Here is a 27760-nt window from a genome sequence, read left to right as displayed (position 1 = left end):
ATGTATTCTGCTGATGACAACACTTTTTTTTAAATCAACAAATGAATTAATTGATTCTTATTTTTTGTAAATAATGTGAAGGCAGCTGTGTTTTTTTGTTTTAGTCATTCACATCTCAAAATTTATTTTTACTTTAAATCAGCCCCCTAACCTGTAGGTTTTCTGCAAGGTTATCACACACACCAACACACACACCCAAATACACACACTCACAAACACACACACCGACATGCGCATCCAGTCTGCACACACACACGTCTTTGAAGTCCAGCAGTGGGGGTGTCAGTCATCTCATGAAGTATTCATGCAGCATATCAAGTGTGTGTGTGAAGCCGTTTTCGTGGCTGCTGCGTGTCGGCAGAATAAAGGGCTGGGTTAGAAAAAGAGAAAGGAAGAAGGTGAGAGATGCAGAAGGACAGACAGAGGTAGGGAGGAGAAGGGAGGAGGAGGAGGAAGAGGGAGAAAGCCTGGAACTTCAGTGTTTCCTGGCAACCAAACAGCAGCAAGAGGCTGGAATCCACTTTATTTCTGCCTCTTGTGTCAGTCCTTTCTCTCCCCTTTGCTACGGCTGCCTCCTTTCATCCCTCCTTCTTTCTCTCCACTGGAATCAAAAGAGGAGGAGGAGGGAGCCTGTAAGGGTGGAGAGGAACAGCATTGCGATACAGACGGCAGGAACAGACCGAGGAGCACCAGGAGAGAGGAGAGGGTGAAGAAGAGGTGGCAGAAAAAGGGAGGAAGATTGGGCAGGGGAAGAGACTGACCAAGGAAATGATTTAGGATGGGGGAGAAGAGAAGGGCAAAGTTCAAGTAGAGGGCAAACAAAAAGGGAGGCAAAAAACTTAGAAATTAAAGAAAAAGAGAAAAAGGAGATAGGTAAAATAATGAAGGACAGAAAGAATATTTAAGAGATTAAAATGTGGATAAAAGAAAGAGAACAGCCACCAATTCCTGTGGAAAGAAGTGGAACAAAGGTAGATGGACCGATACAAACAGCTGTATTGATGGACATATGAAGAGCTGCAAGTGAAAATGAATGGACGGCCCTCAAAACGTTGATTTTCCTCTGAAGAAGTGATTTACAACTTTGTTTCCGGACCGGTATTTTAACTTTCCATGGCTGGACCCTGACTGCAGAGCAGGAGCGAGGATACGGACGGATGGGAAGAAGTTGTGGACATGGATTCAACTGAGCGGAGCCAGAAAAGTTTCATAGGATTTACCTCCGTTGAAAAATCTGATGAGGAGTTAGCAATGGATGAACGACACCTTTGAATTGTAGTGGAATGTACCATTTTATTACAGACAGAATAACGGATTATTAATGTCAGCAGCACCTAATGATGTTTTAACACCCAATTGGAGCTGATGGGGAAAAGAAACAATTAAGGAGATTGAAGAATTTTAATCTGTGAATACAAAGATAAAAAAAATGACAGGAATTCTTCTGACTGATGCATGACTGCAACGATGAGGAGACCCATCATGATCCAAGAATGTCTTGGAATCTAAAGTGTTCAAGAACTGCCTTCTCTGATGAATGGATAATCCCACACCAGGAGGGTTTTTTGGGACAGCCCTGTAATCGAGTTGGTTTGCAGAACTTTAAAGTCTTTAAAAAGTTTGGAGCAACTAGTTGATGACCTGAAATGTCTTTATTTTATTTTTTTGAGAGTACATTTGGGACGGATGAATCCGTGCACCACTACTGACATCACTGGAAAGTAATGGTTATTTTAGTAAATCTGAATCCGGGTCATGATAAAAGCCAAGTTTGCCAGGTGGAGCAAGAAACCGATGGTCATTTCTTGGAACAACCTAAATGTCTCGATCTTGTAGAAAGAAAGTTGGAACATCAGAACATCTGTTCTCCTAAAGGATCTTGAAGATTTTATTTCTGAATGAAAGTCTGTACTTGAGTTCCTTTTCACTGACGGTCAGAATAAGAAGAATGTGGTTTTTGAATATCATTACTGGAGATGAAGATGAGCAAACGCGTGGTTCTACATCACGGCAGAGATGTCTGAACAGATAATGGACTGGAAAGAACTGTGAGTAAAACATTTTCAGGAAATAAGATGATGTTTCTGAAGTCCAATTGTTTAGAAAAGCCCTTTTATCAGTTTTTTTTTTTTTTACATTTCTAGTACCCAGAGTTCCTGGACACTGACAGTTTTTTGAAACACTTTCAAGAGACTTTTCTAACAGACTAAAATCCACTGAATATTTCTAATATTCTAATAGCCAAACACACCTGGCGATATTAATACACACAACTATTTCTTGGAAATCAACCCCTACCCTCTACTCTTGCTATCTTGATTCCCACGTGTCAGTAAAGATGTTTCCAGATATGCAGTTTTTGTCACGTTAACAAGGTTCAGACACAATAAATGACATTTCTTTTTCTTTTTCAAAAGTCAAAGTCCTTGAAGGAGCTGGGATTTTTTAAAAACTTTTGAAGAGCTACTTCATAGTGTCGTTTTTACATATTTTAACTATCACCTGATGCTGGAGCTGGTGACTCAGCCCCTCCCACAGACAGGTATTGTAGGCCAACATCACAAGTTTTTTTATGTGTGTTGAAAAGGACATTTGTTATAAGACCAGGCCTTTGTCATCTATGTGACATACTATCTCTTAAAGATTTAAATCCAGATACTGTAATATTAGGTTATTTGAAGAAATAATAATTTTACATTAATGATAAAAATGAAACAATTTAAATCAACTTGCCGCAAATGTGCTCAAAGATGCAGCAAAAGTAGTAAATTACATTCCATAGAAGGATAGGTTTGTTTTTTCTATTGTAATGTTCCAAATAAAAGAAAAGTACTGACCGATATTTGAAAATTCAAACAACAAGCTAACTTATAAATACAGATTTATTTTTTATTTATTTAAGCTAATAAGATCATGTTCTAATTTACAATAAGGTTAGCGCTAAACGCATCCTGCTCTCAGTCTGTGCTACAGGTGTCTGATGGGTTCCACAAATTGCAGCAACTTGTTTTATATTGGGCCTAAAGGAGATGCCTTACACTGGAGTGCCATATCTGAATGTTGTTACCTCTACCAATGAGCTTACAGCCAGTTCGGCAAGTCTGGACTGTCATTGAAGGTTCTTATTCAGCATTGGGTAAATGAGGTTGTTCTAAAGTTGAGTCATGCTATCTGGACTTGTTTTCTTTTCTTCAAGCATTTCCAAGTGGCTTCTTCAGTTAGAGTGAGGAGGGGTTAAGGCCCACATAAATCCTCCTGGTGATTACTCACATTTCTGCAAATTTCATTGAGAGGAACTAAGAGAGAGAAGAGTGAATGTGAAAGACCTCCCCACGTGTAATCCCATCACAGGAATATGGGTGGGGTTGCACTGAACTTTGGGTCTTCTTGGGAACCAATGAGAAGGCAGCATGGCAAATAGGGAACAAATCGCATTGGAGCAATTCCCCATTGCTAAGGAAGAGCATTTTAACATAAAAGTTGATCACTGCTTGCAAAGCGAAAAGCTTCCCACTCTTTGTTGTCTTTCCACAGTTTGTTTTCACTTTTGTTTTGCTTAAAACTGCTTTTGAAATGTCAAACTTCACACTTCTAAAAAAGTTCCCTTTTGCACGTTCACTCTTCTCTGGTTCCCTCCTAAGGGCTCTAACTATTTGCAATGGTTGCACCACCATTTGACATCACCGTTTCACTGCATCAGTTATTGTTTTTATTGATCCATCGTCTAATTTGCTATCATTCGCTGGTTATATTCACTCTGTTTATTAGACATGCCCAGCTACTTTCCTCCTTGACGGCAGCATTTGCAAACAAAGCCCGCACACACATCTCTGGACTCTGGCCAATCAGAGGTGGACCTGCTCCTTGCATTCATGATTGGTTTAAATGTGGATGCAGCTATAGATGTGTGTCTACAGTTGCACCACAAAGATACTTTTAGTTAAAGAGATAGGTATTTGTACCCTAAACGACTGGGTGCAGTGGTGCGACCTGAGATTTTATTGATCACACCATGGAGAAATTAGGTCACATGTTCTATTAAATTGGTGAGACTCCTAGAGCTCAGCGTCTTCATTTTTAGTAGTCCATTTACAGAACATGGCATCAGTTTTGACTTCCTTTGCAGCTAAAAAGAATCAGTCCGTAAGTGATTGAATTAGTTAACTAAGTAAATCATCAGCCATAACTGTTTTCAGCAGGTTTCTCAAGGAAAGCTATCAAACTGAAACATGATTGTGGTCCAAAGGCATGTAGGAAATGTTCTATTAAGCAGCAAAATATATTTAAATTTTAACACATAAGTGTCTGCAATGTGAGGTCTTTGTGATTGCTACTATTCATTCTGTCCTGCTTTGTCCTTAAACCTGGTTTAAAACACTGCCTGACTCCCTTAAAATGCCATTTCAGCAAATATTGTCTAGTTTTTTGGAGGCCATCCTATTTCTCTGCAGAGATGAGGCTAAGTTCAGCCTACGTTCAGATGAGTCTTAGCTCTGAAAGGATATCCATCTTTTTTTCCTCCATCTCCTTTATGATGTTTATCTCACTTTTTTAACTGCTTAAACCAACCTTGGAGCAAGCTGCTCCACACAGACAGTTCATCAAAGGAAATTGACTCAAATAAATAGCTCCATTCAAATAAAATTTGCAAAAATGCTACAAAAACACCAGTAATGCACACTCACCAGCCACTTTATAAGGTACACCTTGCCTGCACCAGGTTGGACCCTTTTTTCCTTCAGAACTGCCTTAATCCTTGGTGCCCTAGATTCAACAAGGTACTGGAAACATTCCTCAGAGAGTTTGGTCCATATTGATACGTTCAATGTCACTTAAATCACCTTTCTTTCCTATTCTGATGCTCAATTTAAACTGCAGCAGATCATCTGACATTTGATTGGCTGATTAGAAATTTGTGTTAACAAGCAGTTGGACAGATGTGCCTTAAAATGTGGCTAATGAGTATAAATCTTCAAGTTCTATCTGCCTTTCCCTATGTTAACACCTACAATCTTAATGTGTTTGCTGTCTTACTTTAGTGATTCCCAGCAAACTAGGTGCTCTGAAGAGTAAATATCACTGTGTGGTGTAGTGACACCACACAGACCTGCAGTGCTGCCGTTTGTGCATCCAGAGTTGGACAGGCTCTGCATGTATCCCTGCAGGCTACCCGCTGTCGTCCTTCATGGAGGCTGCAATTTCATGCTCTGTTTTCTGATTGGAACAAGAGGAGGAGAAGGAGGAGGGACACTTTTTCCTCTCTAATGATCTGAGATCAAGCTTCGTCAGCCTGGCAACGGCCAACATACCTCTGGAATCTAGCGCTCCTTTCTTCTTCTGTTTATGGAGCTGCATGGCATTATTTTGCTGAAATAATTTTGAAATGAAATGGAAGAACATAGATAGAAGTAGAGGACAATTACCTAGTAAAAGTTTCTCTATGTTAAGAACTCCTTTAAAGCACTTTTTTTGGCAGCTTTAGGAGTCTCAAATTCATAAATCGGTTCAGCTTCCACCCATGTCCTATTGCACCCGTTCATAGTAGCTAGTGTGAGGTGTGCAAACCATCATATCTGTCCCATCATGTCAAAATAAAAATGTCGAAATTTGGGAGCACAACAAATGGGAAATCTGCAATTTAGTATAAGAAAAAAACATGAACTTTCTTAATTTGTCTGTTTGTTTTTTGACTTTTGTGTCTTTATTATTTTCTACCTTAAGGGCGGCTCAGAAGCTCAGCTTGCCCCGCAGAAAAAAGTCCCAACTCGACCCTTGCTCCCAGCCTGCTAAGGGTCCCAGCCCACCACTGCTGTATACGGGGGGCTTCAGCGGGGCTCTGCAGTTGTCCCCTCCTGCCGTCCCACCATGCCTCCTCAGAGCTGGGTCGAAGGTGAAGGATACGCCTGCCATGGGGAAGGTGAGATGACTCTTTAACTTTTAAAGATTCTGACAAACGTGATGGATTTTTTTGAGTATAAAAGTCAGAGGTCAAGAAAAAAGAATAGAACTGCCTTAAGTGAGCTGACCTGCAAAAAAGAGGCTGCCAGCTGGATTTTCTGAGCAGATCTGCAGCATTTATTGCACTGTAGAGAGCTTTTTTTTCAATCAGAGAGCATTTAAGCTCAAGATGACAGAAAACTCCTAAGGGGAATTCCAACGGACTTTATCAGCATTTTTTTTAAATGTACAGTACATGGCCAGAAAACATCAAAGGTAAAAAGAATAATTGCTTTTTAAATTTTTGTTTTAATCTTTATCAGCTATTTGTTGGCTCAGAACTGGTCCAGCTGCGGTTGTTTGGTTGTTTTCAAGTGACATATTTCTTTGTCAGCTGAAATACATGTTAACAGAATTTTCTTTTGGGGGGGGTTCAATTATGTATCATTTTAATGGCACTGGTTATAACAGCCTGTCAGCTATGTTTTGTTTTGGATAAGTGATCAAGTTTTCCTGCTCTTAACATGAGAACAGACCATGAAGCTAGAGGCAACGCTGCAAAATCCAACCGAATTCCACTTCTTTTATTTATATTCAGAAGAAATGACAAAGAATATCAAGTAAATCTTATAGAAAAAAAAACACTTGTTTCTTTATTAAAATGCATGAAAATGCTCAAATTTGGTTGACTTTGAATAATAACTGTCGTAGAATTTAGAATCGTCCAAAGTAAAGAGTGAAAATTTTCCCAAAAGAACCAGCACTTGTTTTAGATGAAAAGGATTAAGTGATTTTGACATGCTGTTTGTGCTCAGGTGCGGGTGGCGGTTCGGATTTGCTCTGTCCCCAACCCCGGGTCTCCAGAGTCCATGTCCTTCCTGAAGGTGGACAGCAGAAAGAAGCAGCTCACTCTGTATGAGACAGCATCAGGTGACCCCTCTTCTTCCACTCAGAGGAGGTCCTCTGCTCCTGCGCCCAAGACTTTCAACTTTGATGGAGTCTTCTCACAAGATGCATCCCAGGTGGGAGAAATTCAGGTCTTTCCTTCTGTCGGAGCATCTTTTATTCCACTTAAGGCGCTTTCACAGTGGGCTGCTAAGTTTTTTCGTCAAGAACAAAAGTAGATCATTGGTGGGTTAACAAAAAGGTGACAATTTTTCATTAAATATCGATATAAAAAATTCATATTCCAAAATCAAGCCTGTTACCATTTTTTGTGCTATTTTGTGCAGCTCTGTGGTTGGTTGGGCTGCATGGCGATAGTGGTTGGCACTCTTGCCTTAAAGCAAGAAAGCCCTAGTTTGAATCCCAGCTGGATCCTGTCAATGAAGAGTTTGATTGTTCTCCCAGTGCATAAATGCATGAATCCCACAGTCCAAAAACCAGTTTCATAGGTTAATTGATGACTTTAAATTGCCCTCATGTGTGGAAGGTGTAAAGTGAGTGTTTTTTTGTGACCTTGCACCGGAATGACAATATATCAAAGGGGGTACCCTGACTTTGCCTGATATTGGTAGGATAGGCTCCAGTATGCATGTGATCCTGAAAGTGATTAAGCGGGTTTGGAAAATGGACAGATAGCTGGTTATAAGTTATAGTGCTCCCACTTGAGCTGCTGTTGTCACTACTTGACATTTTCATGCAGTTTGGTTTCAACCAATGTGAAAGCAAACTAAAAAAACTGATTTTTTTGAACTTACCCACCCAACAGGCTGTGACAATATGAAACTCCCTTTGCATTTAAACTGGAAACACAAATCACTGCTAACATTTTATCAAAAAAAAGTAAATACTTTATAAAATTATTTTAAAAAAAGGCATCAAAATTGGGACGACTGGTTGTAAAGTCTGGCTTCAAATGGAACGGCAGAAAAAAAGAAAGCTCCAAGAAAAATTTACAGATATTGGGAGTCATAGTTTCTACAAAGTAAATCCAGTAGACATAAATTCTGATAATAAATTCCAGGCAGAAGCCAGAGTTGGAGCTCTTCATCAGGGAGGTGTCACCTCTGCAGCAGCTTGTTTTTCACCTCAGAAGACAGATCACAGAGCGTCTGCGTGGGTTTGAGTTCACCTCAAGAGAAAAAAACTGCCTGCATGTAAATCAGCAGACTCCAGTAACATTTCTCTTTTCTATATTCTGGATTTTAAGATCCAAACGACTGAATTTGAACTCAGGTTGAACCTTTGCACTCTTTCATTTGTCCTTTGAACAGATGTTCTTCTTTGTGGTGACAGGGGTTTCTCATTTATCTGAATTCTGGGCGATGTTTATAACTTTAGCATCTTTTGAATCCTTTTTTGCAGCCTTGATTTTAGTTTTTAATTTTGAGTTCAATTCTATATCACCCCTTTAAAATTATAAAGATTTTGTGGGTTCAGACTGTATCTGTGTGCTGACAGGCTGAGGTGTGCTCGGCCACGGTGGCAGAGGTCATCCAGTCTGTGGTTAACGGAGCAGATGGCTGCATATTCGGCTATGGACACGCCAATCTAGGTATTTATATATTTCACAACTCCCACACCTGTGCATTTTTAACATCCTGCCTCATGCGTGCTCTGGCTCCACCCTCCCCAGGTAAGACATACACCATGATTGGTCAGGACTGCTCCACACAGAGTCTGGGCGTGGCTCCCACAGCGATCTCCTGGCTCTTTAAGGTGATCGAAGAGCGCAAAGAGAAGTCTGGAACTCGATTCTCTGTCAAAGTGTCAGCGGTAGAGATCTCTGGAAGGGAGGAGACGCTGACAGACCTTCTGGATGAACTAGCAACATCAGCTGGAGGTCAACGGGAGACACGAGGCACTACAGTGGTGCTGCGAGAAGACCCTGTTTGCGGGTCCCAGGTAGGAAAAGGTTCATCCTATCCTCCATTTTTTCAAAAGATGCAAAAATAAAGAAACAAACAAGTAATCAGTAATATAATGTGAGGACAATCAGGTTTCAAGTTTTAGAGAAACAATCTAAAACCTTTAGTCACATGCACCTGTTTTGGTGCTGCAGAGTTTTGGGTTGTCAGGTAGCATTAAGGGTAGAAGAAAATAGCAGAAGCGTCTTAAAGGCAGCACAGGTGTGTCTTGTAAGGGCTGCACGGTGGCAAAGTGGTTAGCGCTCTTGCCTAAGAGGGCCCCCGGTTCAAGTCCTGGCTGGGGAACCTGAACCGGAACATCAATGGGGGACCTCTCTGTGTGGAGTTTGCATGTTCTCCTCGTGTATGCGTGGGTTTTCTCCGGGGTCTCCAGCTTCCTCCTACCGTCCATAAACATCCTTCATATGTCAATTGGCAACTCTAAATTGTCCATAGGTGTGATTTTGAGTGTGAATGGGTGTGTGATTGTGGCTCTGCGACAGACTGGCGACCTGTCCAGGATGTCCCCCACCTTCGCCCACAAGTGGCTGGGATAGACTCTGGCAGCCCAGTGACGCCGAAAGGCATAAAACAGAAGAAGATGAATGAATAAATGAATGAAAGGTGTGTCTAGTACCTTTGAGACTCATACGGAGTTTGATTGACCCCTCTAGGGACGTCATGAAAATGGAATGTAGGATTGTCATGTGCGTGGTTAGAGTTTCGTGAAGTGTTTGTAAGGCTAATGTAGGTCTCTCGCACTTATGGTGTAGGGGTGATGCTGTCGTAGGGTGTCAGTGTACCACAATGCTGTACACATAAGATGTGCAGGTGACACGTAAGCATGACGTACACCCAAAGGTTGCCCAAGCAAGCTACACAGAGAGTCTAATTTCCAATTTTTTAACAGTCAGGCTGCACTCAAGGAGCCCCCAAGGAGCATACCTGTATCACACCGACACCATTAATCTACTTTTAGTGCAGTCCGTTGGATTTTTGGTGGTTGAAAAACTCAAACATTTGCACAACCCACCTGCATTTCACCTACTTAACCCTCACCTACCTTATGTGTTGTAGAAGTGTTCGCCTGCAGCATGCCCTTGAACAAAAATGTGGCAAACATTTTTACTATCCTCACTCACCGACTCTTTAACCTTGCTATTTTGCACGGGCAATCTGCGGGCCCCATACAGGTTGACCCATTTTTACCAATTTTTATCCCCCAGACAGCGCGTATCCACCCTTAAGGTTAATTGTGTCTAAGACATAAGTCACGTTTGAAGAATTTGGCAACAAGTGTCGAGTCTCACTGGTAAAATTGAAATTTTTTGGAGTTTGTCTCATAGTTTTGGAGAAAAGAGGTTTCTCGTTAGTGTAGACAGTAGAGATTAAAGTTCCAAAACATGAAGCAAACATAAAACCCGGAATGGACTCACTTGCAAGAGAATCTAAATGCAGTTTACCAACGTGGGGATGCAGGTGGAATGTTCAAACAAACAGGGAGTAAAACGTATGAGAAGGTATGCAGTAGGCCAACCTTTTGAGTAAGAACTTAGAAAAAAACTCACCAAGAATCAGGGAAGCAGCTGGAAGGATCTCATATAGGAAACAGGCGAGGCAGCTGCTAGAGAGCCACAAGGGAGGAACCAACCGAAAGCACCACATTAACGCAGATAGACGGACAACCTGGATCCTGACAGTGTTTAAAGTGAACAAAGATCAAGCAAAAGTGTGAAACTGTCTGGTAATCTCTTCCAAATCCATCTATTCCTATTGAAGATTGCCCTGGTCCAAAAGCATGCTTCGAAAAACTGAGAGCTTTTTGAAGAAAACAGGGGAAATTAAATCCTCAAATAGACTCAACATTCATTCTGTCTGACAAGGAAGTCAGGTCTGAAGACGGGACATGTGAGACTTACATGAAACACATCCAAATCAGCCTCTCCATTACATCTACATACCTCACATCTCGTCTTTGATGTTTTGGGTTCCTTCTCTGACTTTTATGCAAACATTTTTATTCTAAGCAACTTCAGGAGTGAGGCGCAAAACAAGAACAAACTAGGTCGGAATCACATTTTGAGATAAGCACTAATAAAAAACTGGCTCAGAAATGAGAAATATTAGGAGCTAGATACAAATAATACAAGACAATTACTGTTTTTATTCGAACATTAGGAAGGAAAATGTCATGCAAAAAGAGTTGTGGTTTATTTTCAAAACTGTGAATCCTTTTTGCTTCCGATCTTTTGCTGCAGAAACTGCCTCTGTTGTTGACATGAATAGAAATAGAGTAAATCCTTTGAATGAGTGACCTCTGCAGCAAAATGATGCTATGAGTTTGGTTTAAGATAAAGTTTTGTTAGGTTTCAGATAAAAAGGCACAAAGAACAACAAACCTTTTGCAACAAGCCTCATTGTCAAAACTACTGTCTTTACAGCTTTTGAACCAAACAGAGCTTTGGGTGACCAGCGCTGAGCGTGCTGCCTTTTTTTTGGACGCAGCCCTGGCAGAAAGAAGGACTAATCGTGTGCCGAGTGACGAAGAGGCCCGGAGAAACTCGCACTTCCTGTTTACTTTGCACCTGTGCCAAGAGAAGCTGGACAAGAGCAGCAAGGCAGCAGGTCAGATCTTGTGATACAGAGTCTCCAGTACAGATAAACAACAACAATCCATATTTTACGGAGGAAGACACATAATCCAATCACCATAACACAAAAACAAGAAGAAATATTACGATTTCCACCTAACTCCTATTGGAAAATTGTAGATAAAAGCTAGTCTAACATAAGGAAAAGAAGTGTATTTCTTTAATGTATAACTCTGAGGGCCCTGCTACAGACTGGCAACCTGTCAAGGATGTCCCCTGCCTTTGCCCACGAGTGGCTGGGAAAGGCTCTGCCAGCCCCGTGATCCCGAAAGGCACAAAACGGGTTTAAAAGATGAATGAATGAATGAATGAATGAATGAATGAATGAATGAATTCGGAGGCATAGCAACTTAACCTATAGAAAACCACTCTCAGTCATCTCTATAAGAGAGCCCACCTAAACTAAAGCTTCAAAGAACCAGTGTTTTAGAGCTAAAGGAATATCCATTTATCAATTTTCTAAACTTGCCAAATCCCTTTTGGATCATGGGATTGCTGGAGCCTATCCTGGCCACTGTTGGTTGGGGGCGGGTCCAGGTAGACCCTTGAAAGATTGTTACACATACATACCAAGAGACAATATAGAGTGACTATATACATATGAGGAGGCTGGGGAGAGCATGCAGGCTCCATACAGGAGGGGTCCCAGCAGGGATTTGAACCAGAGCCTTCTCATTGTGAAATGATATTGCTAACCACAGCACCATTGTGTAAACCCTTAAATAGACTTTTAGCTACTAAAATAAATGGACAAAACGTGAAATATTTAAAGGTTTGCAATCAGATAAATGTCTCACTTTTTTTTTAGCTTTTATTTATTATTTTTACTTTTTTTTTTACACAAAACACTGAGTAAAACTTTTTTATGCCTTTTGCAATTTACAATATGACTTGTCATCAGTGGGGGAAAACTTTGTATCCCAACAGTAGCTTTAGAGTTCAACAGCTTCTCCTCCTTCATTTGCTCTGCAGCTGCTTTCCCACTCTGTTCGTCCTCTTTTTTATCTTCCTTCCCCCACATATTTAGGTGCTAATTAGCCTGATGTTGAATCGCAGACTTGCAGTGCAAGATCATTTACAAGCTTGGCTAATGCCACCTCCGCCTGCGTCCACCTGTCACCGGGGAGACCCCCGCCACACTCATTAGTGTTGAACCATCTCAGTCCACAGCTGGAATAAATCTGCATGTCTAATGAGGCTTGATGACCCATGTTGTGCGGCGTTTGTAGAGCGCTGGTACATCTTGCTGATGCAGGCATTTGAACTTTCAATAAAACCATTTAAAACTTATAAACAAAAGAAACTCTGAAATTTAGGGTTATTTGTCTTACATTATGTGAATTGTGACTCAATTGTTTTTAGCAAATCTATAAGTTTGAGGGAAATTGTTTTGGGAAATCTTTAACCCTTTGTGACATTCAGCAGCTTCAAGCTGTTGTTGCCGTTTCCGTTTTTACTTTGGAGAACAAGTGTTGCTTCAGCTTCTGCAGTTACTTCAATAGACTAACTGTTGCTTTGTGATTTCTCAGCTGAATCCAATCTGTGGTCTCTTTCAGTTTTCACCTCCATGCCCCTGTATTTTACGCCTCAACCATTTGTTTTCTTTCAAAGTTAGACAGGTCCCCCCTTTATTCTGTCCCACATGTACTCCTTTTGTTCTTGTTCTTTTCCTGGCCTCAATCAGAACAAGTTCCCTTCACTTGGGAGCTGGTTTGGAAACTCACTCAGGCTTGCTGGAGTTTAACAAATAATGACTTTCATCACCTCTGAGACCTTTGTCGGGCGTGAGCTGACTTTGTCCAAATCCAAATCAATGGGAATTTCTCTAAGGCCTTCTATACTTCTTGCGCCTGTGAATGCAGCAAAAGCTGCTTCGTTTTTGCTGGTGATTAAATAGTTTAATCCAATAAACAGATAAACAAGATTATGGTTTTGTTGAGGGAAGATGAAATATTGAAACCAAAACTGTTTGTTTCTACTTTTTTGCCGCTTTGATAAATGACACATTGAAGCATTTAATCAATTATTAAAATCTGCATTGATGGTGGAGCTGTCTATAAGATGATCAATTTATTGAAGAACCCTTTTCAGCTGTGATGAGCACTTAACATGGGAGTGCTAACGTTGTTGTCTCAAATTCAGTGTCGGGCCGCAGCCGTCTCCACCTCCTGGACCTGGGGAGCTGCGAGACCGACATCAGCAGGACCAGGGAGGGCGGTGGAGGTCAGTGCCTGTCCCTGTCTGCGCTCGGGAACGTCATCCTCGCCCTCGCCAACGGAGCCAAGCACGTTCCCTACAGGTACCTGCTCACACTCCCAGCATCTTAATAAAACCAGGACAGATGGACAAGTGGTCCCATTGAGGGCAGAGCAGTGGAACAGGCTGACAGAATCCAATGCATTTTTAATGAGTGCTCAGGCAGTATTAAATGATTGTTTATGCTGATGAATCAGGCACTTTGTAATGTTAATTGATGACTACGGTCATTCCTTTGGGTGTCTATTAGTCAAACTCATTGTTCTGTGGAGCTGTCTTCATTTTACTTCCTTTTTAATTTTTTCCATAGAAAATGTCATTTTTTTCTGATAAATATGTTTCCACTCATTTTTATGCCATTTTAAAACTGGTTCAGAGAAAATTCACTGAGTTAAGTGTTAGAAAGAAGGCGAATATAAAAGAAAAACAGCTGAATGTGTTATAGATTAATGGATTTTTGGCGTTACTGTCCAAGGATAACCATTAATACCATTAAACCAAAAATAGACTCTCTACTGCTGTATATCACTGTATTTGTATTTGTTTAAGTATGTTTTTGCAGGAAATATACTTCCAAAAATAACAAATCTGAACCCCTGGGGTTCATCTGTAAAACACAATTTAAGAAAAGAAATCTGCTACACAAGAAATCACAAAAACATAGCCATCATTATTACCAGCACACATCTGAGTTTTTGTTTTAAATATATTCAGTTTTAAAAACATAATTATATTATTTTGTGTTTACGATACTGTAAGTGAAGCTTTCAAATAATAAACTTCTGTCATTTTATTTTTTACACGTCTGAATTAAATAAGTAGGCAAAAAATTGACTTATTTGATAAGCAAAGATACTCCCCAAACTAAAAAGTGTGATTTATGGATATCTGATTTAATGCTAATGTTCAAAAGAAAACTGGAAAAGCTTAGATTGATATGTAAATGAAGTGATTCTTAATGCAATTCTATTCCAAAGGCAGGATTTTTATATGTCTGCCTTCCATAACATGTGGTGTGAAGTTCAAAGTAGGCCTCATGAAAGTGAGATGAGCTATCATTCTTATTCTTTTTTTTTTTTTTTTGGTGATCTGTGCCGGCTCCTGTGTGGTGTAATGAGTGGTCCCTGAGATCCTGCAGGGGTTACTGGGACCTGCCATGCGTCTTTTCTTCACGCTCTTTATTTGTGCCTAACGAGGGGGCTTCTTGATGTATTATTCAGGGACAGCAAGCTCACCATGCTGCTCAGTGAATCCCTTGGCAACATCAACTGTCAAACCACGATGATCGCTCACATTTCCGACTCCCCAACGAACTACATGGAGACTCTGACCATCGTGCAGCTGGCCTCCCGCATCTACCGCACCAGGAAGAAGAAGACCAAAGTACTACACCTTTTCTTCAAATTTCTCAACATGCAAAGCATTTAGATCATTTTTTTAGATGCAATAGCTGAATAAAAAATGTTTTTAGTTAAAGCTTTTGTTCACACTGATTTTCTAAGTGTAGTTACTGTAGATCGATGTTATCAGGTCATGGACTCATTTGGTCATAAATCAGAGAGAATATTTCTACTCTGAGAAGACAGGTTGTCAATGACAGTGTTTCTATGGTCTTGAGGGCCTCTCATCTCATTCATCTAACAGGTTGATTTTATATTTCAGACAGGGCAGAAGCCAGTGCATTTCAACACATCCCACAGACATCAGATTAAATTCAAGCCATAATTTGCTTCAGACTTTTTTTTATACCAGTCACTCTAGACATGAATCTACCCAATGATTCTGACCCTAACAGACACCAGGTTATGAGGCGCAGTAAGTAAACACACCAGTCAGATACTGTGGGATGACTACACTACCCAGAATGCCTAGAGGGGCCTAGAGTCAGACTATTGGTCAAGTGTGTTGATGGGAGGTTTCTCTGAGGATATGTGCTGTTCTTTGTGTTTGCCTCTTTATTCTGCAATAAACTGCCTTTGCAGAGAATGCTACACTTGTGATGAGTCCAATTTTATTCAACTAGTTGATAATTATTTTCAGCATTGTTCTGTTGTATCACATAAATAACAAAACAAAACACTCACTTTTTCAGTTATTTAGCTCTTGACAACGGGAGCTGTAATTCTCAAACAGTTTTTTAAGCAGTGCAGGTCACCAAAGTCGTACTAAAATATTTTGACAAATTTCTGAGCGCCGTGAACAGCACACCAGTTGATAAGAACAACCAGAATTCACACATAAGGCTCAGTAGGTTATAAAGTGCACTGTCGATTTCAGAGAAAATAAAGGAGTTTAAATGTGCCTTATTGTCTAAAAATGCTATATTTTCAAATAGTCTTTTTTGCTTCCTTAATTTTTTTTTTTTTGCAGTATGCTTCCAGTTCCTCTGGAGGAGAGAGTTCTTGTGAGGAAGGCCCATCTCGTCGACCCCCTCATCTTCGACCTTTCCAGACTCGTGGTGTGACTTTGAGTTCTGGCAAGCCTCCACTGTCCTCCAGTGAACCAGACTACACCTCCAGCAGTGAACAGTCGTGTGACACAGTCATCTATGTCGGACCAGAAGGGACTCCCTTATCAGACAGAGAGCTGAGTGACAATGAGAGCCCACCCTCCTTTGTTCCCATTATTCCTTCTTTGAACAAAAAGCGAGTCAAGGATGCACCCAAATCAGATGGAGACCATTTAAAGTGCAACACCTTTGCAGAGCTGCAGGAGAGACTTGAATGCATTGATGGTAGTGAGGGTCCTACCACAGTTAACACAGAGAGCAGAGAAGCACAAGCTGAAAAGACAGAAGCTACTAAGTCCACAGAGGCCTCTAAATCTAATAGGATTCCCTCCCACAGTTACTCAGAAGTAACACTGACAGCAAATGAACCTGCACTTAGAGAATCTAAACTCCCCTTGGCTGGATGCCTTATAGAGGCATCAAAAAGGACAAGTGCCGATGGGGAGAAAATCTCCCCCATCTCTGCTCAGACATGTCTGATAGGACCAACTGAAGCTTCTTCACATGATCCAGAACCTGTTGTGCGACAAAAGGTTTTTTTCAGTGGAGGTGTACCCAAGCCATCAAATTCACCATCCCCACCAACGACAACCAAGGCTGCTATGGTGTCTAAAGAAAGCTTGCACAGAACTCCCCCAGTAGGCATGTGCTACCAGACATCATGTAAAGGCCAACCTCTGGGTTCGTCTGATGCAGAGAAGGTTCATCAGACCACCAGATACCCTTTGGAGGTCAGCAATATTAGAGCAGCTCTGTTGGGAAGGTGCCTGGACATGGACTTGCTGAAGACTACAGTCACTCTGCAGCAGCCTGTGGAACTGAACGGGGAGGATGAACTTGTGTTTACTATTATAGAGGAGCTTCCTCACAGTCTTGTCCCAGACAATGGCCGTCCTTCCAACCACCATACCTTTAGTGCTGACTGCTCGCTGCAAGCCTTAGCTCCGGTTCACCATCCCGTTAGCATAATTACCAGCATCAACGATGAGTATGATGCTTATACAACTCAGCACAGAGAAAAAGAGGCTGACCTCCAGTCATCTGCTGGGTCACGTCAAACAGAAACTATTGCCAAATTTTCAACAAATCGAAATGAGAGCATTGCTGCATCAGAAATGTTTCATGGACTTCAGCCGCATGGCCTGAAAAGCTCTTTCAATGACAGTGGCATCTGTTTTTCAGAGCTGGATAGTTATCCCCCCACCCCTAACAAGTATCCTTCTACCAAGGGGCCTCCTTCCCCTTGCTCATCTTTGATTAAAAGCTCCCCTAAACTAAGAGCACACACTCTAAATGTTGCGGACACAACCCAGACTTCCCAACACACAACCCGTTCAAGTCTTCCCAGAAAAACAAAATCTACCTCTATTTCTGCTGTGGGTTGCAGCAGACAAGACGGTAGACAGGATGAACTTCTATTTCAAGAAAGCTGTTATACTGATCCCAGAGAGCTAGAGTTATTTTCAGCAACGAAGCTATCAAAATATGGTACTACTCTTGTTTCCTCTAAAAAGACTGTTGGAAACTTTAACAGCATACCTCGATCTCCAAAGGCACAAACACTGTCTTCAGCTCAGAGGGTTGTGGATGGCTGTGAAAGGTCCAGCAGCAGAAGAGGAGATACTTTAATAAAGCTCCCCCAACTTACCAGAGGGGCAACAACCCTGGGAACAGTCTCCACCCCACATGCTGCTGATTCAAGGTGGGTAAATGAAGCTGCATCTGCAATCAAGACCGTAAAGTTTTCATCACTAGGTAAAAAGCCAAATGGACAAAGAAGTAGTGCAATGTCTAGGTCTGGATCTGGAAACATCTGTCCTGCTTCATCTGCCAAACAGTCCAACCAAGAACACAAGACAAGGTCTCCAAGTGCCTTAAAAACAAGCATTGAGAGTGGAAGATTTACCTTCCCTAAAACCTCAGAAGAAGAACTCACCGTGAGGTTACGTACTGATTCATTCAACCACAGGACTTCTGGTTCCAAAACTGATCACGGTTCTCCAAAGAAGTTGCTGAGTCTAAAGATCAGAGAAAATAAATCAGATTCTGCAAGATTATACCAAAATCAGGGGTCTTTGGAGAAAAGTGAGAGTCTGGCCTTTGCTGCCTCAAAACCAGAAATGTTAAGGCAAAGTAGCAATGCAGGAGCAAGCAGTAGACTAATTAGATCAGTGCCAAAACTTGGGCTTCCAGGCTCAACCATAGCTTCTTCTTCCCATGTTTCATTTGCTGCCTCTGAAGTTGCCACCAAACTGGGGCAGGTCCGTGGCAGCTCCCGAGCTGTTGTTTCTGGTGGACCAAAGACTCAAACACTTTCCACCAGCAGCTGCAAAAACTTAAGTTTCCCACAGAAGCTTCCTGAAACCTCTGCTGAACGAATCACCAACCTTCCTCCAACTGGCAAATCCACCATTTGCTCTGGAGCAAGAACAGGAAGAGGCACTGTAATGGGCATGAAACAGGCTATCAGCAGGGCAGCTAATAGCCGTGTCAGTGAACTGGCTGTTGGGTCATCAAGGAAACAGCTGAACAAAAAACCTGAAGGGACAGGAAGTTACAGCACTGGGACTGCAACAAGTAGCATCATCAAGTTGCCACAAACCACTATGCTGCCATCACCTTACAGCAAACTTACATCACCTCGTAGGCCACAGCGCTACAGCAGTGGACATGGTAGTGACAACAGCAGCATCCTTAGCGGAGAGATGCCCCCTGCCATGGGACGCACTGCACTGTTCTACCACAGTGGAGGAAGCAGCGGTTATGAAAGCATGATACGTGACAGCGAGACCACCGGCAGCACCTCATCGGCACACGACTCCATGAGCGAGAGTGGGACGTCCAACAGAGGCCGTGTTTCTAAATCACCCAAAAAAAGAGGAAATGGTAGGTTCAAGTTAACAGAGAAAATTCTCATATAAATAGCCAGGGTGGAGAGTTCATACTACATTTCTTTCGTTATATTTTCCATTTCTGTTGTCACCATATTAACATGCAAAGTTTTCTGTTCTACTCTTGAATTTTGTACAACTTCCCTTTTATTTGTTAAATTGAATAAAGTTCAGACCCAACTGACCAAATATGTTTTCCTCTCTCGATGCCATTTTCCTTAATTTTTTTGGGACATCTTTCTTCCTGATTTGATACATCTTTTATTTTTCTTCTTGGAAGAGTTCTTTCAGATTTCCATCCTCTATCTGGATATTGACTTACAGATTTAGGTGTTATTCTGAAAAGGAAAACTGAAACTTGTTATTTTTGGGTTTTACAAAGACAATATAGGTTTTCTCTCTGGTACAAGTGGCAGGCTGGAAGGTGAAGAAGTGGTTAGTGATCTTGCCTCACAGCCAGAAGGACCTGGTTTGAATCCTGACTGGGACCTTTCTGTGTGGAGTTTGCATGTTCTCCTTGTGCATGCATGGGGTTTCCCTAGACACTCCGGCTTCCAACAGTCCAAAAGCAAGCTACGTGGGATAATTGATGATTCTAAATCGTCAGATAGACAACCTGTTCAGAGTGTACCCTGCCTTTGCACCAGAGTAGCTGGGGCAGTCTCCAGCAACCCTGTGACCCTGAAAGAGATTCAGCAGGTTCAGAAGATGGTTAGATGGTAGAAGTCACCAAACCTTTGGGTGTAGAAGCACAACGGGACAGTAGGACAAGATTCCGTTTTGCTATAATTATTTTTCCAGTAGTGGAAAAATCTGAATAAAAGCCCCAAAGCATGCGCCCCAACTTGCATGCCCAAAGGTATGACCATTAGGCTTGATTGTCAACAAGTCAGGGCAGCGTGGCCAAAGGGGAAACACTTTAACTTCCTGTTGATGGGTAGTTGGAAAAATGGAAGTACCAAAAACCAGTTCTGTTCACTCCAATGTAAAGCCTAGACCAGGGATGGGGAACTTTAGGCCTCAGGGGGCAGTGAGTCTGCATGTTTTCCAGATATCATTACCCCACTCACAGTTGATTACCTAAAGCAGGTGTGTTCAGCCAAATAGAAAATATCAGTGATGGGCATGTTGGAAAAATACCAGGAAAGTAGCCATTGGTCCCCACCTCTGGCCTAAACAGATACACTGCCTACTGTTGTGGAGCAGCTTCCCTTTGTTTATTTGTTTGTTTGTAAGTCAATCCTGGCATGTCACAGAGGGAGGGAGAGTGGCTTGAAGCGCTGTGCATTGATCACCAGTTTACCAGACCTCCATATGAGACTTTTTTTTTATTGTACCCCAAAGACTTTCTGTCTGCCCAACACTATTCATTTAATTACGGTAACTCTTTGCAAGTGAGGCAGAGTAGACTATCTGTAGCGCGTTCTGACTGCTTCAAAACTGTGGCAATATGTGTATAGAGTGAAAAAAAATGAAGAGCTTGAGTAATAAAAAAAAAATTGCTATGAGATTTTAAAAAAATTCAATCTATCCAAATAGTTTCACAGCAACATCCACCATCCCAATGTGCCCATTGTCACTAGGCCATAAAAAGGCCCATTTACAAACAGAAACAACTGACATGAACAGTCAAGGGTAAATCCCTAAGCCCTTCAGGAGCTGAGTAGCCTCCAGCAATCTCATGACCCTGAGTGGGAATAAAACAGGTTGAAAAGACGGATGGATAACCGACATGGGACTTTCCAACCCTCAGCTTTTGGTTTAAGCCTTTACTTGGTGTGTGCCATTACTTGTTAGATTTGTTTAAACCACAGTTTAGCTTGTGGCAACATTTTTTTGAAGGGGTTCATCTTCTTAGTTGATGACCAATTGTTTTTCATGTTAGTGAATATGAGGAATCAAAAAAGGGAAGAAACCTTAATTCTTCGGATAGCAAAGATAATATTACAATTTTTATGGATATTTGTCCTCTCACACAGTGATCATGAGATGAAAGTAGATGTACCTTTTCAAATGTTTGTGACCACTGAGCACAGCCAGGAAAATATCAATCAAACGCACCACTTTTCCTGATCTCTTGGTGTGAACATTCATCCCTCTAGCTAGCGCCGTGAAATGATCTGTGTGTTCTTCCATCCCGTCTCTGGTTGTGATTCATTCAGGTCAGGTGGCCGTGATTTCTCCACAGACAACTCATTTCTACATCATAAATGTTTCATGAGACCACGCCAATCCTAAGCATTCAAATCTAAGTCCAATTATCATGCTCACACCCAGCTCATCCTCCACACTTGAAAACACAGAGCTTCCTCAATCTGTCTGAATTCCACCCCCCAAGGAAGGATCACATTAGTGATCTTCAGTGTGGGTTTAAGCAGCCTTTTGCTGCTGAAAATGACCAAAGGTTCTGATAAAAGTTCCTGACTTACCATATGAATTACTAACTACCCTTCTTTTGTCTTCTTCCTTCATTCTCTGAAAGTGCTTGGATTGGGTGGTGTTCATCTATTTTATTGACTCTCTTCTTTTAAGGGGTGTTCCAGCGGCGGCGGCTGATTCCAGCTCCCCTTCCAGACGCCTCCTCTCTGGGCAGGAAGATGGGGGGTAAGTGGGTAGACTTGCCCTCGCTGGGCAGCGCCCTGAAGACGCCGTTTGAAATAAAAGTGTATGAGATTGATGACATGGAGCAACTGCAAAGGAGGAAGGAGGACGCAGCGGGGTCAGAGGTGAGGAGCCATGAGATAAAACATGTCAAGAATAGTCTAGAACCAGCGCCATCTCCCACAAGACATAGTCATAGTATATGCAGTAACTTCCTTCTGTCACGATGATGCAACTTCAGCTGGTTTCTGCTCAAAAGCAGTGCTTAAACAAACCTTTGAGCTGAGTTTTCTCTGACAGTAATTGGTTCAGGAGTGAGTGATGGCTGGAGGAGGCTGCAGTGATAAATGAAGGCTGTCCTCTGCTGCTTGCTGCGTTAACGACTCGTTGACCCTCAGCAGCAGAGAGGCGTAACGGGAGGAAGGCGCTATGATTTACTTTCAGTCAGATGAAGATGATGACAGACAGATGGGTGTTTCTGACAAATGTTCTTCTTTCCTTCCTTCTTTTTTCACCATCTCTCATTCCTCTGCAGCCGCTGTATGACGTGGAAAAGGTGAGTTCATCATTTTAATGCTACGGGACAGCATGCTGTAATTTCTTCAAATATGAAAGTTTGTCCTTACTTAAATATGAAAATCCTGATTTTTCAAGGTTGGAAAGCAAACAAAATATCAGTTTCATCGAATTTTAGGAAGAATGAGCATCAGTCTGGTGCTCTAACAGGACAAAGCCTCTATTAGGATTCACACTTTATGGAATAGATCAAAGACATTCTATTACATCTAAAGTCACAGCCCTTAACTAGTCAAAAAATGGATGGATTGGGTAAAGCTACGCCACAAAGGTAAGTCCTTCAACACAACTATAGAGGCCACATCAGCCTTATAGCTGTGCAAGACTCTCTAAACACCCTAGCATCATCATAATTATTTAGCTTTCAGTACACATTGGGAACACAGTGGACATTGTTTTTAGTTTCCCTGTAGTCCCCTCATCAACACAAACTGTTCCCCTACCCCTAAGCAGCCAGATTTCTTCTGATTGCTTAACTAAACTAATGTAGTTGCAACCACACCATTCATGTTCCGACGGGTCTGTTGTGGTTCAGAGATAGCACCGACTGACTTCCATGGATTTGTACAGAAATCAGAAAAACTATTGGAGATCTGTGAACGAACATACGGCTGCATTTAAAACTTCCCTGTGCCATTTTCGGGGTTATCTACAGTTTAAAGTGGGGGGACTGGTGAAGAAGTAGAGTGGTTGGCCTCCAAACAGAGCGAAAGGCACAGTCAACAGTGTCAGCTCATTCGTCCTCAATGGAGGAGATGGAGATGGAGCTCCCTAACTCTATTTTGGTCCTTCTCGGTGCTCACATTCCACTATTTTATGCTCAATCACAGTCTATCAAGTAAGTCACGAGTTTGTGGTAGTTTGCCAGCACAATGTTTTTTTTGTTCCCTGTTGTATATTTTCATTGGATTTATGTCAATAGACCTTTCGTATTACTTTCTTGAACTTCCTTAGATTGATGCTAAGTGGATCTTCCCTTTTCGTCCTTCTTTTTCTCGGACATCATAACCAAAGAATACAGGATAACTTTTATTTTCAAACTGTTCTTTACCACCTGGAGATACACAGCGCTGCACTGCAGTTCTTCCAGAGAAAATCTGAATCAGGATAGGCCCATCTCAATCTCCATCTATTAAAATCAACCCTTAAAAATAATTGACTTTCTTTTCATTGTTAAAGGAAAACCTTTCCGTTGTGACAGTGTGAAGCAGATAGGATGTTGTCCACCTCTGTGCCCTTAATTCTCCTCTCAGCATCCGTTCTGTGGATTAACGCTACAGCCTGCAGATTAATGCTAATTTTATCTCTGGCTGACTTCTAATTAAATCCATCTGTGGAGGCAGGCTGAAATCTCAAAGTAGGTTGTGGTAATCCTGCCCCTCCTTTCAATAAAACGCCCTGTGCTCCACAGACTCTCTGCAGGGGTCTGCATCTGAGTCAGCATCCTTTTTGTTCCTCAGGGTTTGCTCTACTTCAACGCCCAGCTGAGGATGCTGGAAAGGCGGCAGCAGCAAATCAGACAACTGAAGAGCGAGCACGAGCAGCTGAAAGTGGAGCTGGTGGAGGCCAAGAGGCGGCTGATGCTCCACCCAAGCAGGTGGAGTGGAGAGTGTGAGTACAGGCACATTCACGTCTGATGACTCAACCATTCAGATGAGCAATCTGTGTTACATCAAAAAGCATAACTGACCTCATGTCTGCTGCAATTGCAGAGGTGAATTGATGGAAGTTCCAAGCAAAAAGTGCATTTTACCTGCAATCAATAGCTGAAACAGTCTTCTTTCTGCAGCTGCTTGGAACAAAAATACACAATAATTAATAAATATATAAAGTTTGGAAACATGTTTTATCCCCAAAAGCAGGTCACACACCCAAACACAGAGACAGACACAGAGGAAGGGGAGTTTTTGCATCTGCATTGCAGCAGGAGCAAAATTGGCAGTGCACCTGCTGCAAAAGATTTTGCAATCGTTTAAAAGGAAAAACAGGAAAACAGGAAGAAAGGTTGAGTCATGCCGAGTCACAGGATGAATTGGCTGCATCTGAAAGCAGCTGTTATGTTTGTCATGAGCAAAAAAATGACAAAATAACACAGCAAATGCTATGTTTATAAAATTGTGACAAATCACTAAAGGATTCTTTTTTGCATCTCAGGAAATAAAAACTGATTCTGTCAACATTTGCCTCGAAAAAAAAACAAAAAAAAAACTACTAAGATAATTGGAAAAAATTGTTATTTCTTTGGCAATCCCCAAAAGGAGCAATCAAAAGGAAAATAAGAAGAGTATTGCCAGGATGGATTTGCTTATAATTGAACTTGAGTCCAGAGACTTGAGACTTGACTTAAACCTGAGTCAAAAGATTTAAGACCTGACTTGAACTTCAACCCAGAGACTTGAGACTTGATTTGAACTTGAGTCTTTTACCTTGATATGTCTTAACAAACTGCACCATTGCAGCTTCCTTTGTTTTGTTTTTCTCACTGTCTTTAACTCTATGGTTTCTGCCTTCCCCCTCTAGTTGATGTGGACCCGGATCTGGACCAGGAGTCCCAGGAATATCTGGAAGCTCTGGCACAGGTGACAGCGGAGTTGGAATACTGTGTCAACCTCTGCAAATCCCGCATCATGATGGAGACCTGCTTCGACGTCGCCGCCACAACAGCCAGTGCCGCCGCGCTTGTAGGCCAGCAGAAGATGGAGGTGTGAAATCCAAAGGGATTCAAGCCTTTTTTATTGTGAAAGTCTCAGAAAACCCAAGATGGACAACTTGGTTTTTGGATTTTTGATGTTTGGCTTATTGATATAGAGACAGACTGCAGGTCTGGGATCACATTGTCGAAGAATTACTAAAAGTGCCTTTATATTCTATATCTATTTCTTTTTATTTAAGTGTTCTTTACCTTATTTATCAAGTTTTTGTACATTTTAAATACATTTTCATGGTGCTGATAATATATTTCTTATGCAACAGGATGTACAAAATCACAGGGAGTTTATAAACTAAGCAGAAACCAAGTTTAGATGTTGGTTAAAAGAGCAGATGAGAAAAATCCGTCACGTAAAGCAGTTTAGCCTCGTCAAACTCCTGAATGGGGAAAATATTCCATTCTCGGCATCAATGACAACAAAAGGAGCTTCTTTTTTGGCATGATGTGGCACCTGAAAAAAAAATCTGGATTTTTTTTGGGAGGTGACTCCTAGCTCACAAAAGAGTTTATCAAAGAGCCTCTCAAAACTGGTTTATGCCCTTTGGAGCATATCTGACCCACATTAGAAAATCAGACCTTTGGTTCCTGTCTGTTCAAAGGTCATTAGAGTGCCGTCTGGGTTGACAGGCAGGTGGATGTGAACAAACAGACCCTTGCATTTGTTAAATGGATCAGAACACACCAATATCTACTAAGCTACCAATAAAAAGACGGTCATTGGTGGCAAAAATTAAACTGGAAACTGGAAATTAATAATAAAAGATTAATATACCACAATTTTTATCTGAAGCTTTAAGAGAGTCTTACAGTGGGAGTTTACACTTTTCATGTTGGTACAGCTGTAACACACTTGCTGCCAAATATGTGGACAACTATGCTTCTTTAACCTGCAGTAGTGCAAGATTGAAAATGTGATGAAGGCAGCTGACACCAACAATTATGTAAGATGTCCTGGAAATATTTTGTTGGAAAAATGCAAGTTATCGTTTAGCTGGACTCTCGACTTCGCAAAAGTCAGTATATTGTTTTGAAGGTGCTTTCACATGAAGCCATAACACAGATTTGGGTTGAACGCATGGAAAAAGTTCAAGCTTTTTTACTAAACTCATAGTGGAGCGGACCAAATGATGAGAAAAGGTCTTGCAATTGCAAAAGCTGGTCTTCTGGAAGCACAAAGAAGACAACTTTACTTTATATGCTTCACCTCTTTACACCTCATTTGCTGCTGAGACAAGCAGCCTTCTCTGAATTTGAACTTTTTGAGCAACAGGCTATTTTTTTTACATTTCTTTTTTTATTTATGACTCAAAAAGCATGGTGCTTATGCCCCTTATCCTATTTAGTTCACTTCTCTTGGATAGTTAATTTGCATTCACTATTCAACTTTTAGCTCTTGTGAAAGAGCTAAAGCTCAGACCAGGCCCAGAGTGTTTTGGCCACTCGAGAGTTCAGAATACTTCTCACATTTGTTAAAAAAAAAAAAAAAAAAAAAAAACAGTTCAGAAGAGTCCAGTATGCCCTAAATTAGAATTTAAAACTTTATTTTTCTTTACCTCCAGTTAGTGACCAATAGCAGGTAAGTTTAAAATTTTACTCCTTATTTAGGTCAGATTTAACTATACCCAGAATACTTAGTCATTCTAAATATAAATTTTTTTATCATACAAATGTATTAAAAATTTATTTAATGATATAACTTATAAAGTAAATACACTATATGCGACAATGCAAAAGTGATACACATAACAGGCAAGACTTACTTTTTTGAGGTTCAGATGTGGCGTATTGCTACGTTCACACCGGCCACTTTCAGTGAAAAGTCTTTCAAAACGCACGTACATGCGCGTTTTGGGATTTTGCGTTCAGAAAGTTTGTGTTCACATGTAGCTACGCAAGTTTTTAAAACTGTTTTCAGGCACTACGTACAAAAAGGGGGAGCCACTGAACGTATATCGAAAGTCAAACCATTTGAATTTGGACCAATCAGGGACTCAGACTTGGTGGTGATGTATGAGTAATGCCAACCGTTTCAACATTAATCACAGAGGAGAGATTAATATTTGTGGTCTGACCCCAGCCGGAATTCAATGCCACCAATGTTTTGCATTTTGCAGTGGAGCTGTAATGGAAAAAGCCTGGAGCAAGATTCAGAACATTTCCAAGTGTCTCCCTGTTAGAATGCACGCTAATATCCGGTAGTGACTGTCCTGTGTGAACACCACATGCAGAATCTTTTAAGACTTGAGTGTTTAGCGCATTCTTGCGTTTTACACGCCCGGTGTGTACGTAGCATCGAGGTTGACTCGTAACAACTTTGCCTTTCCAGAAGATAGCATTTTCATAATTAATGGCTCCAAACTATACAAAGTTTTTTTTTATTGAACTGAATCATTTCTTTGACCAGTTTAGTTGCTTTTGCATCCGCATTTAAACCATTTGCACGAAAAAAAAAAATGTTTTTGTTCTTTTTCTATGAGTCTTATTTTGAAAATGCTTTTCCAAACTTGTGTTTCTAATTTGAAGTACAGATTTATGACATTTATTACAAACTCCTTTTTTTTGTGATGTACAGTTTTATAATGATTTGTAAATATGTGTAATCTGTTAAAAGGCAGAGAAAATAAATGGATCAATAAAGGTAGGATTATGTGTGAATGGAAGATGCTTTGGTTTGTTTCAGGACTTATGTGGAGAAAAATATCAGAATAATACTGTTTCTTTGAAAGTGATCATGTGTATAAAAGAAATGTCTACAATAATATAAAAATATGACACAGACA

The 27760-nt window shown here is 41.1% G+C and overlaps 2 protein-coding genes across 3 annotated transcripts in view; one reads left to right on the top strand and one right to left on the bottom strand.

The window, feature by feature from the left end:
• Positions 1 to 27760, bottom strand: part of LOC105357177 — a 302080-nt gene that overhangs the window by 180777 nt on the left and 93543 nt on the right. The window lies entirely within an intron of this gene.
• LOC101156135 (kinesin-like protein KIF26A) lies at positions 277 to 27760 on the top strand. Its single transcript, XM_023952904.1, has 13 exons — positions 277 to 2048; positions 5722 to 5917; positions 6753 to 6959; positions 8341 to 8434; positions 8516 to 8784; positions 11228 to 11411; positions 13580 to 13736; positions 14914 to 15076; positions 16064 to 19088; positions 21626 to 21819; positions 22230 to 22250; positions 23731 to 23881; positions 24791 to 27760. Exons 1-13 carry the CDS (start codon positions 2017 to 2019, stop codon positions 24976 to 24978), a joined length of 4881 nt encoding a protein of 1626 aa, XP_023808672.1. The 5' UTR covers positions 277 to 2016; the 3' UTR covers positions 24979 to 27760.

The sequence above is a fragment of the Oryzias latipes genome, chromosome 24 (assembly GCF_002234675.1).
Source record: "Oryzias latipes chromosome 24, ASM223467v1".
Taxonomy (NCBI): Eukaryota; Metazoa; Chordata; class Actinopteri; order Beloniformes; family Adrianichthyidae; genus Oryzias; species Oryzias latipes.
Note: the sequence above shows the minus strand (reverse complement) of the source record. Positions and strands in the feature narration are given on the sequence as shown.

What these genes read in the sequence shown, in the direction of transcription:
- LOC101156135 (XM_023952904.1), top strand. Translation starts at nt 2,017, where the DNA reads ATGTCTGAACAGATAATGGACTGGAAAGAACT. An exon ending in CAAGAGCAGCAAGGCAGCAG is followed by an intron (nt 11,412 to 13,579) that starts GTCAGATCTTGT and finishes TCTCAAATTCAG; the next exon opens with TGTCGGGCCGCAGCCGTCTC. An exon ending in AGGACGCAGCGGGGTCAGAG is followed by an intron (nt 21,820 to 22,229) that starts GTGAGGAGCCAT and finishes ATTCCTCTGCAG; the next exon opens with CCGCTGTATGACGTGGAAAA.